Source organism: Myotis daubentonii, chromosome 13 (genome assembly GCF_963259705.1).
Source record: "Myotis daubentonii chromosome 13, mMyoDau2.1, whole genome shotgun sequence".
Taxonomy (NCBI): domain Eukaryota; kingdom Metazoa; phylum Chordata; class Mammalia; order Chiroptera; family Vespertilionidae; genus Myotis; species Myotis daubentonii.
The window spans coordinates 43,453,586-43,467,218 of record NC_081852.1 but is presented as its reverse complement, the minus strand read 5'-3'; the positions used below and the strand labels follow the sequence as shown (position 1 = coordinate 43,467,218).

At 42.7% G+C, this 13,633-nt stretch overlaps 1 protein-coding gene across 3 annotated transcripts in view; it reads right to left on the bottom strand.

Moving 5' to 3' along the window:
* Window positions 1-9,584, bottom strand: part of PI4K2A (phosphatidylinositol 4-kinase type 2 alpha) — a 31,070-nt gene extending 21,486 nt beyond the window's left edge. For 2 of the 3 annotated variants that reach the window (XM_059660999.1, XM_059660998.1), the window contains exon 1: window positions 9,054-9,584. In XM_059660999.1, coding sequence (XP_059516982.1) covers window positions 9,054-9,488 — 435 coding nt within the window. In that variant the 5' untranslated portion in view covers window positions 9,489-9,584. The remainder of the gene's footprint in view (window positions 1-9,053) is intronic. The other variant, XM_059660997.1, reaches the window with a different exon arrangement.
* Window positions 9,585-13,633: the final 4,049 nt, after the last annotated feature.

Here is a 13,633-nt window from a genome sequence, read left to right as displayed (position 1 = left end):
CATCCTGATAGGCAAGAGACCAGGACAGGAGAGGTCACAAAAATTAAAAATCCATCTTCTCTAGACGACAGTAACTTAATCCTCAAAGGTCCTTGGAAATAGGGGATGCTGCTGCAACCTAGAAACTATGGCCCTCCCTCCTGAAGATTTCTTCCCCAGGTTAGCTCTCTGAGGTTGTTTTTCCTCTTTCTCAGTCCCTGTAGTCCCCCAAATCGGTCATTTCAAAGAAAGAGAAGTGAATATGCTATTCAAGTGATGCCACTTCTTATCATATGACTCGCCCTCTCCCCTCACCCCACAGCCAACTCAAGCTAGTCTGGGTCATAAGACATTTTCCTGTGGGTATCACTTCCTGAATGACAGGGCACATCAGAAAACATATACCCATCTGCCTACATTAATTAAGTACTCATATTAGGAATTGGCTAGGCACATGTCTCCAATAATATTTGGTCAATCACAAGGCCAGTTCCTTCAAGAGGCCTTGTGAGGATTTGAGAGGGCTAGAAAAATACAGAACTCTCTTCCTCCTTCAAAAAGAATCAATTTATTCTTAAAGATAAGTAAACTTACTTATCCACTGGAAAAAGTCAAATGCATATATTCGTATCATAAGTCAGAATTACATTCTTATTCAAAGTGGCTAGCAAGAGGCTGAAGTTAACAATCTTCCTCTCCATCTCTGCTCCCTGGAATCCTGGACTCTGAATCACACAGCTCACCACTCAGAGGAAGACAGATAAGTCCACTGTAACTCTCTGGAATCTGGGCAGTGAATCACAGGATAATGTGAGGCATGTCCCAGAACCCAACAATCAGTTCAACTGAAGCACAATGTGGAGGTTAGCAAGCTGGTCCCCAAAAGGGAGAACAAGACATTCCTACTACTAGCAAGGCTGAAAAATGCCAGGGCGGAGGCTTAACTACTTCCACTTAAAGAAGTAGAATTTGAAAGCCAAGAGTACAGCCAAGCATCATTTATAGACTAACCTTTCAAACCTGTTTCCTTCCTCCATAAGGAGAACCATAAAGCATTTCATCAACTCTAAAAGCATTAGTAAGTATGGTTAGCTCAGTACAGCATGGGGTTTATTAATTATTAATGTCTAGACTGGCAAATGAGGGAACAGTAGGGTGGGAAGGATGAAGGAACTAAAGGGACTTTCAGACAGAAGGGGAGATAAGTGCCTTTGATGACTAAATATAAGGCTTAGTCCAATTCAATTCTGTTAACACTTGCTCAGTACCTAGTTTGTGTAAGCACTCTACAGTTTTCCTAAATAGATACATAAAACCACCCTGGCCTAATTTCCAAAGCACCCTGGTCACTTCACATAATCAACTGTGTTAGCGACTACTCAAGAATACTCTCTTTACTCATAGAAAACCACTCAAATTAGAAAGACACCCAGCAGTATTTAGTTGAGAAAGAAAATGACCACTGCCTAATTTTTCTCACCGTCCTCTCCCGTAATATACTTTCAATTCCTTTATTACATTTAGGAGAAAGCTTCAGTTGATACCAATATTTTTTAAACACCTTTCCTTAACACCCATTTACTAATCCCCTTTTAACCAAGGGGGTGAAGTGCAGGTAGCCTAAGTAGGAGCAATCCATGAAGGTGGGGATAAAAACAGATCGGCACAAGGAAGCAAGAGGCCACTAAGTGGCTGGTGCCCCACAACCAATTACTGGAACCTGGAATCCAAAGGGTTTCCTATATCTAACCACCAGCCACAAGGAAGAGGGTATTAGGTTATGCCAGTGGTTGGCAAACTGCAGCTCGGCAAACAGCGGCTCATGAGCCACACACGGCTCTTTGGCCCCTTATGTGTGGCTCTTCCACAAAATACCGACTTCTGCGCTTGGGCCACGAAGTTTCAGTAGCACCATACGCGTGCGCCGCACATGGTATTTTGTGGAAGAGCCACACTCAAGGGGCCAAAGAGCCGCATGTGGCTCGAGAGCCGCGGTTTGTTGACCACAGGGCTATGCTAAAGAGGCTTTTTCCTCCAGGTACCTAAAATCTAACAGTTCAAGTACAGCACTCATATTACACAGTGAAATATACAATAACAACTTTTTTAAAATACATTTTATTGATTTTTTACAGAGAGGAAGGGAGAGGGATAGGGAGTTAGAAACATCGATCACCTGCCTCCTACACATCCCCCACTAGGGATGTGCCGGCAACCAAGGTACATGCCCTTGACCAGAATCGAACCTGGGACCCTTCAGTCTGCAGGCTGACGCTCTATCCACTGAGCCAAATCGGTTAGGGCTACAGTAATAACTTTTAATAAGTTTTTTGTTTTTAACTTTGTTAAATATAAAGTGGACGGTTCTCAAACTTTTTAGTCTCAAGATCCCTTTAAACCAGGGGTGGGCAAACTTTTTGACTCGAGGGCCATAATGGGTTCTTAAACTGGACCGGAGGGCCGGAACAAAAGCATGGATGGAGTGTTTGTGTGAACTAACATAAATTCAAAGTAAACATCATTACATAAAAGGGTTTGGTCTTTTTTTTTTTAGTTTTATTCATTTCAAACAGGCCGGATCCGGCCCGCGGGCCGTAGTTTGCCCACGGCTGCTTTAAACTCTTAAAACTTATTAAGGATCTCCAAAAGGTTTTGCTTATATGGGTAAAATCTGTATTTGCTATAGTAAAAATAGAAATGGAAATGTTAAAACTATTTATGAATCAATTTAATAATAAAAATAAACCCACTATATGTTAACATAAGTGACATGTTTCATAAAAAATATATTTTTAAAAACAATTTTTAGTGATAAGATTGGCATTGTTTTATTATTTTTATAGATCTCTCTAATGTTTGGCTTATAAAAGACAACTGGATTCTCACATCTTCCTTAATATTAAGTCTGCTTCAATATCATACATTCTGTAGCCTCTGGAATCTCCACTGTAAACTTATAAGGAAATTAGAGTGGAAAAGGCAAAGTCTTAGAATTATTATAAAAATAATTTTGACCTGAGGACCCCAAAAGGGAATCCTAGAGGTCCTTGGCCACACTCTGAGAACTCCTGTATTCGGTATTAGAAGTTGGAAGGAAACAGCACTCCCTGACATAGCTATTTAGGTAGAGAAGTCTTATTTACATGTTAACTCTCACAAAAGAGAGGGGGGATTCCTCCAAATATGGGACTGAAAGAAGATGGGATCCAAATAGAATATAGTGAAGAGATTAGCCTATATTTCTTTTCCTAGCCACTGCCTTCAACTCCACCTGCCTCACCCATTAGAACTTGTGGCCTGGGACAGCTCCCTGTAACAGATGGTAGATACTTAAAATCTTGAGAACTACATTTATATATGATAATCAAAGTTCACTGCCTCAACATTTTAGTAAAAAGAAAATGATTCTATTTGAGGTCTTTATTCTTTATTTGGCTATCAGTGTGGTTCTCAACAAAAGGTAAGGGCATCAGAATTTCTTTTTTATTATTACTTTTTTATTTTTTAAAAATATTTTTATTGATTTCAGTGAGGAAGAGAGAGGGAGAAACATCAATGATGAGAGAGAATCATTGATTGGCTGCCTCCTGCACACCCCACATGGAATCCAGCCCACAACGCAGGCATATGCCCTGACCGGGAATCGAACCTTGACTTTCTGGTTCATAGGTCCACGCTCAACCTCTGAGCCACACCGGTCAGGATGAATTTCTTGAAGACATATACTCAATAATATTAACACACTCTTATATTTCAAAAATGGAAAAAAAAAATACTGTGCTGGCCCTGGCCAGTGTTCTCGGAGGTTAGAGCATCGGCTGGAGCACCGAAGGGTCAAGGATCCAATTCCTGGTCAAGGGCATGTACGTGGGTTTCAGGTTCACTCCTCGCCCCTGGTAGGAGCACATGCAGGAGGCAAACAGTCAATGTGTCTCTCTCACATCAATGTTTCTCTCTCTTTTTACCTCACACTCCTTTCCACACTCTCTGAAAAACAATGGAAAAAATACCCTCAGGTGAGGGTTAACAAAAAAAAAAAATTTTTTCCGTACTGATTTCATGACAAACTCTTGGTGGATAAAGTATTTTTAGAGGTTGAAAATTATGATATAAGGCCAAATTCCTAGAACATGTGAGGAGTATCTGTAAAATTTTGAAGCAAATACCAATTAGGATTATCTATCTAATGAATGTACTATTCTCAATGGTCATGAAAGCATCTTTTCAAAATCATATGACTTTTGCCCTAGCTGATTTGGTTCAGTGGATAGAGCGCAGGCCTGGGGACTGAAGAGTCCCGGGTTTGATTTCAGTCAAGGGCACATGCCTGGGTTGCGGGCTCGATCCCCACTAGGGTGAGTGCAGGAGGCAGCAGATCAATGATTCTCTCTCATCACTGATTTTTCTATCTCTCCCTCTCCCTTTCTCTCTGAAATCAGTAAAAATATATTTTAAAAAATCATATGACTTTTGCCTTACTCAATGCTAATGTACCCAAGAAAGCCTAACCCAGAGATCAATGGGCATATAGCTTAAAAACACACTCTAAGCAGGAACCATGCCAAGGGATTTCAGGTGTCATATCTTATTTAATCTTCTCAATAAACTAGTGATCCATGCTATTCTATGATTCTTGGAAATATGAACATCTAGTATTACTAGCTTCACAAAACAGAAAATGCTCAGAAAATACTTTTGTAGGTGACTGAGTATGAGACTTGAAGTGCAAGGATGTAACTGAGGAGGGTAATAGGAGTACTCTCTACCATGACTTCTGACCTAGCATTTTCCATTTTACTGTTCCAGGACCCTACTTGCTTGCCCTGAGGGAGAAACAATCCTAAATTGAGAAACGGAGTCAGGCCTGTTATCTTAAAAAAACTGTTGGACTGTCTACTAGCTCCAAATGTAATTGTCACAGAAACTACTGGTCCCCCAGTCTCTGTTCCCCCTTCTTCGTTGGACACAGGAGCCCTGACTTTTAGCTGGGCAAAATAAAAACTATAGTTCCGGGCACTACTGCAGCTAAGTTCTGGACAATGAGATATAAAGAGGAGTCTGGGGCAACTTCTAAAAAAATGCCTTAAAAGGAGTGGGCATATGATCCCTCTCCCCTTTCTTCTTCCAAGTGGCTAAAAAGCAGATAAGATGTCTGCAGTTTGAATAGCCATCTTGGATCATGAAGTGGAAACGATATACTAAGGATGGCTGATCAGCTGGATGGAAGTTTGCATCCCCAATAAAGTGAAATGCCATCTTTGAGTGGCCTATAGACTTCTTTTATAAGTTAAATGTACTCTTATTCGAGTCATTTTTTTAAAATTTTATTTATTGATTTTAGAGAGAGAACATTAATTTGTTGTTCCACTTATATATGCATTCATTGGTTGCCTCTTCTTTCTTAAAAAAATATATTTTCATTGATTTCAGAGAGGAGGAGAAAGGGAAAGAGAGAGACAGAAACATCAATGATGACAGAGAATCATCGATTGGCTGCCTCATGCATGCCCCACACCAGGGATCAAGCCCACAATCCAGGCACGTGCCCTTGACCGGAATCGAACCTGGGACCCTTCAGTCCACAGGCTGACGCTTTATCCACTGAGCCAAACCAGCTAGGGCTCGAGTCATTATTATTTTAAATTTTCTATGCACACAGTCAAATTTATTCCTAACCAAAGTAGTAGCTGAAAAGAGAAATCAGAAATTCAGATGACACTAACTCTGAGGCAGCAGAGTAGAGTATTTAGGAGAAAGAACTCTGGAGCCAGTTCGTCAGTGTCTGTATCCTGCCTCCCACTTACTAGCTGTGAAATCTGGGCCAATTACTTATACTGTGTGCCTTAGTATCATTATCTGTGGGGATAATAATAGTACCTACCTATGAGAGTGTGATGTGAATTAAGTGAGTTATTACTTGTAAAGCATTTAAAACAGTACCTGGAATATAATAAGTACTATCTAAGTATTTGTCAAGTAAAATAAACTCATTTAGAGCAGGGCCAAAGATGGTAAGACCAACTACAGTGAGTCTGTGGGCCATTCTGACACACCACAGGATTTAGGAAGTGGTCCTCTGCTCTAAACCACATTCACCTCAGTGGGAGCAGGATGGTTACATTAATAAGTTTTGTCAGGGCACATGTGTTTCAACATCCCCTCTAAGAAAGGACAGTGGTCAGGAAATTAAGGAGACTGAGATCCCACAAATCACCAAGAAATCACACCAGAGTCTGTCATTCTCTGTGGCCCAAATACTGAGATAGTAGTACTTTATCTGCCAGGGAGAACTAAGAGATCATATTATTCCCACCTGTCAGAGTACCTGATCACTTAGCTGATCTGACACACTTCCAACAGAGCTGTAACAGTATTATGACAGAAAAACAAAAACCTTCCTCTGGCTCCTGTATCTAACAAAAATAATCAGTCAACAAGGTAACTAAAAACCACTCATATGTTATCTTAGATGTCATTCTGGCTCTCCAATAAAAAGATGAAAGCATCTTGCTAACATTTAGATCTCAGAACACCTAGCTTTCTTTTCTTCTAGAAGTGATGGTTCCCCTTTGAGCTTTTCATTTGACTCACTGCTCTCTTATTTGAGGGACTTAGAAATACCTATTAATCTCAAAGCTTTCTCCAACTTAGTCTATGGTAGAGTTGATGGCAGATTTGCTCTCTGGGTCTTGGTGATAATTCAGGGATGACAACACCTGGGAGAATAACTAAATCATTCAATGAAGCTAACCAAGAGTTACAAGTCACAGCATATCCTAGCCACTCAGCACTCCTATCAAAATAGCACCATCCATTTAAAGAGTTCATACGCGCCGAAGCCGGTTTGGCTCAGTGGATAGAGCGTCGGCCTGTGGACTGAAAGGTCCCGGGTTCGATTCCGGTCAAGGGCATGTGCCTGGGTTGCGGGCACATCCCCAGTGGGAGATGTGCAGGAGGCAGCTGATCGATGTTTCTCTCTCATCGATGTTTCTAACTCTCTATCTCTCTCTCCCTTCCTCTCTGTAAAAAATCAATAAAATATATTTAAAAAAAAAAAAAGAGTTCATACGGGAGAGGTGCGGGGGGGAAAGAGGAGTTTTAACACCCATCTTTCTAACAAGTATAACAATAACATTTTTCCAATAAACCATTCTGGCCCATCTGATAACTTTGGCAAAGAATACTTGTTACTTGGTATTTTTGACCCACTGATATTCCAATGACACCTCTGCAGTTCTCAAAAGAATAAAGGTAGGTCACTCTGAAAGACCACCAGACATTCAAACTGCAAACCAGGAAAATCCATCAGATTGCTACTGACTGCCCTCATTCCAGCTACTTCAAGCTGGACATCTAGAAATCTCAGCTGACTGCTTTTGGAACTCAGAAACTGAGATTAAAATCTTTTCCGATCATTAACCTTTGTTCCTCTTTTGTTTCCACAGAACTGACTCTTATTAAATAACTGTTTGTGTAATAATAGGCCTAACTTTGAGAGCCTACCTGCATCACCACCTCCTGAAATAAGACAACTGTTTAACTAAACTGAATTATTCCCAAGTCTGAGAGACTGGTTCAAAGATGATGCAATTTACCAACTCAACTTTTTTTTTTTTTTTACAGAGAGGAAGGGAGAGGGACAGAGAGTTAGAAACATCCATGAGAGAGAAACATTGATCAGCCGCCTCCCGCACACCCCCCACTGGGGATGTGCCCGAAACCAAGGCACATGCCCTTGACTGGAATCGAACCCGGGACCCCTGAGTCCGCAGACGGATGCTCTATCCGCTGAGCCAAACCGGTCAGGGCCCAACTCAACTTCTTGAGCGTTTCAAAGGCAGGACTAAAGGGGAGCAGATTATACTACCCAAAATGTGTCACTTTTGCGTGTGGATTGTTTGAGCTGAAGGCAAGCAAGACCTGGCATTCTAAGGGAAAACTTTTACCTCCCCTTTAACTGCCTAAAAAAACTCAGATAGGGGACCTGGCCTAGAAAGAGAGCTATTACCAGAGAGATTTTTTTTTTTCCTGTAGGACTTACCTACATGGCAGGTAAAATACCTGATTAGCAAACACCTGCTCTTCTTAACTTCCCAGTGAATTGCCGTCCTCCCCTTTGAAGCTCCAGCCCATATCCCTCAGCTGAGACCGCATATAAACATCAATTGCCTGACTGCCTTTGGATCACATATGTTTATGGGGCTCCCATACCTTAGGAAATCAAATTTGTCTTTCTCATGTTAAAAAAATAAATAAAAATAAAGGTCATCTCTCAGCTGCCCTGATCACTCTATGCCCCATCCCATCCCCGTCCTCCTTTATACAAATAAATGCAAGGGACGAAATAAAGGTCAGCAAACACTTCGCCTTCGCTGAAAAGGCTAACTACGATCGTCCTGGGAGAGAAATGAAAGTAAGAAGGCAGCTGACAGCCCCGTGATTCTAAATCTCCATTCTAAGTTTGAGGAACCATAAACATTGTTGAACAATTTTCCAAAAGAAGTGAGCAATACCCAGACAGATGGAAACTGCTGATTCCACCCACTCTGTCACCAGCGTCTGCCAATAGGAGGCCTGGGGAGGCGGCAGGCGACATCCCCACAGCACAGAGGCTGGACCTGCACCCTCAGAGCCCCTCCCTGATGGGGCGTCAACTAACAACTGGTTTGGTCCCAAAAGAGGGAAAGACGGGCCCAGACCTCAACCTGCAAATCTGTGGGTTAATGCCCGCATGCACTTTACCGAACCTCCTAGGAAGCAGCATCTCCCCGCGCCTCTCAGTCCAGAAGCAGATCGCCCCACCGCACAGCTGGGCCCTCCGCCTGTACCTGGTCTATTTCCTCTTTTCCGCTCACTCCTCCCCCACCAAACAGGTTCTGATTTATTTCTTCATTCCGCAGAGCTTCTCCACCTCCAGTCCCCGTGGCACTCCAAAACCCTGCCGAGTGGCTCCGCATGGAAAGTTTCTCCCTTCTGCGACCTTTCGTTCAGCCCCCGCCCCCCGCCTCCCGCCTCCCCCCGGCCAGGCCCACAGTCCCCGCAGCCAGCGGGCTCGGTCGCCACCCGGATCTCACCCCCTGAGGGTCCTTGACGAAGTAGCTTCCGCTGGAGCCTTGGTAGATGCGCTCGGGGAAGATGCAGCGCTCGATGGCCACTTCGGCCTGTCGCACCACCGCCTCGAACTCCGGGTCCTCGGGAAACTCGTTCCGTTCCCGGTGGGCCTGCGCGGCGTGAGCAGCGGCCGCGGCCTGGGCGGCCAGGGCTTGGGCCTGAGCCGCCACGGTCTGGGCTTGACCCTGGGCCGCGGCACCCCGGGCCCGATCCAGCAGTGGCTGCCGCTCCCTGTCGTGGCCTGGCGAGCCCGGCGGTGAAGGGGCCGGGCCGGTCGCCGCCGCCACTCGGATCGCGCCCCCCGGCACCTGCGGAAAGTGAGCGCCCGAGCCGGACGGGAAGGTATAGTCCGGGGGTTGGGCCCGCTCGGGGGACACTAGTGGGCTCGTCTCGTCCATCCCTCAGGCCGCCGGCTCCCGGACCCGGCGCGTAGCGCACAGCTGAACTCCGGGCCGGGGCCAATCCACAACACCCCCAACCTCCGCCCGGCCAACCAGGTCGCGGTGCCTCTCTGGCCCCGCCCCCACCTCCTTGTTTACTTGGTGACGAGTAGGCACAACCCCCTCGCGCGCGACAGTAGCCAATCAGAATCAGCGCCTACGCAATCGCGCTCCGCAGAGTTTGCTCATCCCCTCTCTAATGACTGCGCATGCTCCAGGAGCCGACCTCGTGTCAGACACGCCCTCCGCTCTTAGCTTCTAATTGCTGACCCATCTTTGGGAGTTTTCAATAAAGTAACCTACCTAAGCAGTCACTAGTTATTGAGTGCCTACTGTGAACCCACTGTAAGGCTGGAAAAATCTAATATTTTCCCTACCGCTTTGGCTCAGTGGATAGAGCATCGGCCCAAAGACTGAAGGGTTCTGTGTTTGATTCCCGTCAAGGGCATGTACCTTGGTTGCAGGCTCAATCCCAGTTGGCTGCATTCGGGAGGCATCCAATCAATGTGTCTCTCTAATATCCATGTTTCTATCTATGTCTCTCCCCTTCCCTTCCACTCTCTCTAAAAATCAATGGAAAAATATCCTCAGGTGAGGATTACCCAGAAGAAAAGAAAAATCTAATCTTTGTATCTGCAGTCATTCAGTCATGCACTCAGTCATTAAATATTTATTGAGGACCTACTATGTTCTAGGTCAGTGATGGCGAACCTTTTGAGCTCGGCGTGTCAGCATTTTGAAAAACCCTAACTTAACTCTGGTGCCATGTCACATATAGAAATTTTTTGATATTTGCAACCATAGTAAAACAAAGATTTATATTTTTGATATTTATTTTATATATTTAAATGCCATTTAACAAAGAAAAATCAACCAAAAAAATGAGTTCGCATGTCACCTCCGACATGCATGTCATAGGTTCGCCATCACTGTTCTAGGTGCTGTAGAGATAGTTGTGAAGCAAAGAAACAAAAATCCCTTCTCTACCTAAATAGAAATGTTTTTTAAAAATCTCAGTCCTCACGCAGTTTACACAGTACCTGCCACAAAGCTCAATGTTTATTTGTCAATTGAGGAAAGATATGGTCCCACTAAACTAAAAAAAAAAAAAAAAAAAATCAAAGTAAGGGTGTTTTATTTATCACAGTAAAACCTCAGTATCTAGACACAGTAGGTGCTCAGTACGTTTTTATCAGTGGTAAAGAGAAGAATGTTATAGTCCTTACCCTCAAGCGGAAGACATACAACTCTCCGAGGCAGTTGGAGAAAAAGAGCCAACAATCAGAGCTGAAAACTCCATAAATTCAGTTTAGCGGCTTGGGGGTATGTGGGAGAGTCAGTAAAAACCTTAAGTGGGCATGTTCTATGAACTAAGTCTTAAAGGAAGAATGTGATTAAATCAATTGGCGAGGGGGAGAGAGTTTGGAGTTTGAACCCTGACTTCACATTTATTAGTTATTTTGTACAAGTTATTTAACTCTCTAAGTCTGTTTCATCATCTATAAAATGGGAGTAATCATCTCTTCCTCAATTGATTAAATAAGAATCACGATAAGTATGTAAAGAACTTAGCATAGTGTTTATCTATATACTATATAAAAGCCTGAATGACCAAATGACCGGTCAACCAGTCGCTCTGATGCACACTGACCACCAGGGGGCAGTCGTTCAATGCAGGAGCTGCCCCTGGTGGTCAATGCACTCCCACAGACAACCTCCCGTGGCCCCTCCCCCTGGCCGGTCAGCCAACCTCCTAAGGCCCCAATCGGCCCTATCCCTGGCCAGGCCTATGGACCCCACCCATGCACAAATTTGTGCCCTGGGCCTCTAGTTAGTGAGTATATAAAAAAGTGTAAACAAATGGTGAGTTTTTACGTACCATTTGTTGAGATTACTATTGATGTTGTTATCATTTTTGTGCTCAAAGTAACCAGCAGAGAGAGATGTGGGTTTTCACAGCAGGTGACCAACTATATAGTAACCAATATTTCATAATCATTCTGAAGAACAGAGTGGAGAAATAAAATGGAGTTGCTATAGTCATATACCAGACATCCATATAATGCCTGAAGGACTCACGTATCCGTACTACTAACATAGACCTGACATCTATTATCTCTAGACCACAGATGTGACCAGACCTCCCCATGCCCATCTTCTAGGCTACCTAGCATCCATCATCCAGATCTCCTGACATCTGACTGATAACTACCTTGGACCACTCCAAGGGCTAAGAATGGAGAACCAATTATTTTGAAGAATGCACTTCACTATAAGAACTCTGAACTTTTCTTGCTTCTTTGGAACACTTCTGGGTTTTTGCCTGGTTGTGTTTCTGGTTTGCAAACCCTAAGACCCTTGAGTAAATCTTTGTCATTTATTTCTAGCCAAAGCCTGCAGACTCCTTTTAAGTTCATTCAACAATTCTTTCTTGAATCAAATTGTTGCCACAGGTACCCAGAAGTACTGAATTGTTTAATTATCTGATGGGGGTGTCTTAAACTTTTATTTTGCTAAATAAACCATTCTAGCAAAGCCCCATAGATGGTTCCATTACACCTTTCAGTTACAAGATGTGTTTCCTTTTCCTACCCAAACATCAAATAATTAAGTACCACTTGTCTCTTGTATCCTGGGGGCCATAGCCACAGAGATGATTTCCTATATTATTCATCTTCTTTAGCTCTTAAGCTTCAAGTTATGGTTAAGGAAAGCAAGATTTACAGTCCTCCCTTTAATGCTGAGGTTTTTTTCCTATGGAAAACTCTCAGGAGTTCTTTCTGTACCTACCTCTTAGAACTTGACTTCCCTTTTACTGAAAAGAGCGTCAATACATTGACACTATGAAGAGCTAGCACTTACCAACGGGTAAGCAAGTGCCTGATATTATTTTAAGTGCATCACATGGATTAAGTCAAGTGGCAAGCATTACAGCCTCTGTGATGTTGGAAGCTGAGTAAAGTAACTTGTCCATGGTCATGACGCTGATAAATGGCAGACCTGGATCCAAATCCAGGCTGACTAGCTCCATGCTTTTAACACTACTAGTATATTGCTTCTTATCAAATACCTCTATGAAATTTTTCTTATATTTACCCTCTTTCTTTCCATCTCCACTGATGCCACATTCCAGTATGTCTTAGCTACATTCTTACAGTGGCTTCTGAGTGTGCTTCTCTGCTTCCAATTTCTCTCTGATCATCTCTGGGTATCACTGCCAGATTAATTTTATTACAACACTGGTTTCATTGTGTCACTGTTTGGATTAAGAAACTGCATTTTTATTGTGGTAAAATATACCTAATATTTATCACTTTAACCATTCATAAGTGTACAATTCAGTAACATTAAATATATTCACAATGTGGTGTAACCATCACCACTATCTCTACCCAAAACTTTTTATCATCCCAACAAAAACTCTGTACCCATTAACCAATAGCTTCTTCTTCCTCTAACTTCTGGTAACCTCTAGTCTACATTCTGTGTCTATGAATTTGCCTATTTAAGAAATTACATTTTGCAAACCATATCTCCTCCTTAATTTTTCAGCACTCTGCATAAATTGACCACAATCTATTTAACCTTTTTTCTTCATGTTTTTTTAAACACATATTCTCCAATGTAATAAGATCTATTTTCTTGACACTCCATTCTCTCAACTACTGTAATTATGTCTGTAGTCATTACCGCAGTTAGCATGTTTAACATTGAGTATAGGAGCGGGATTGAATCTTACAGGTCTGCTAGTCCAATCTCATTTTATAGGCTCTTAGAGAGCTTCATAGCTTGCTTGAAGCCACACACTGTTGGTGGCAGAAATGGAATTTAGATACAGAATTCAAGTATTTTTAAAATAATTTAAACTACCATTTATGGGGCATTTACATGTCTCAGACACAGTATTGAGCTTTTGACATTGTATTCTCAAAAAAAAAAAAAAAGTCCTAGGCAGCCTTTATCATCATCATTATTATAATTTTCAGTCCTACAGATGAGGAAAAGTCCCAACTCAGAGAGGCAATCTGTTTACTCTCTTCATGAGTTTGCCTTCTCTTAATAATCAAATATAGTCGTGGATTTTCCAACGTGCATGAATCTTT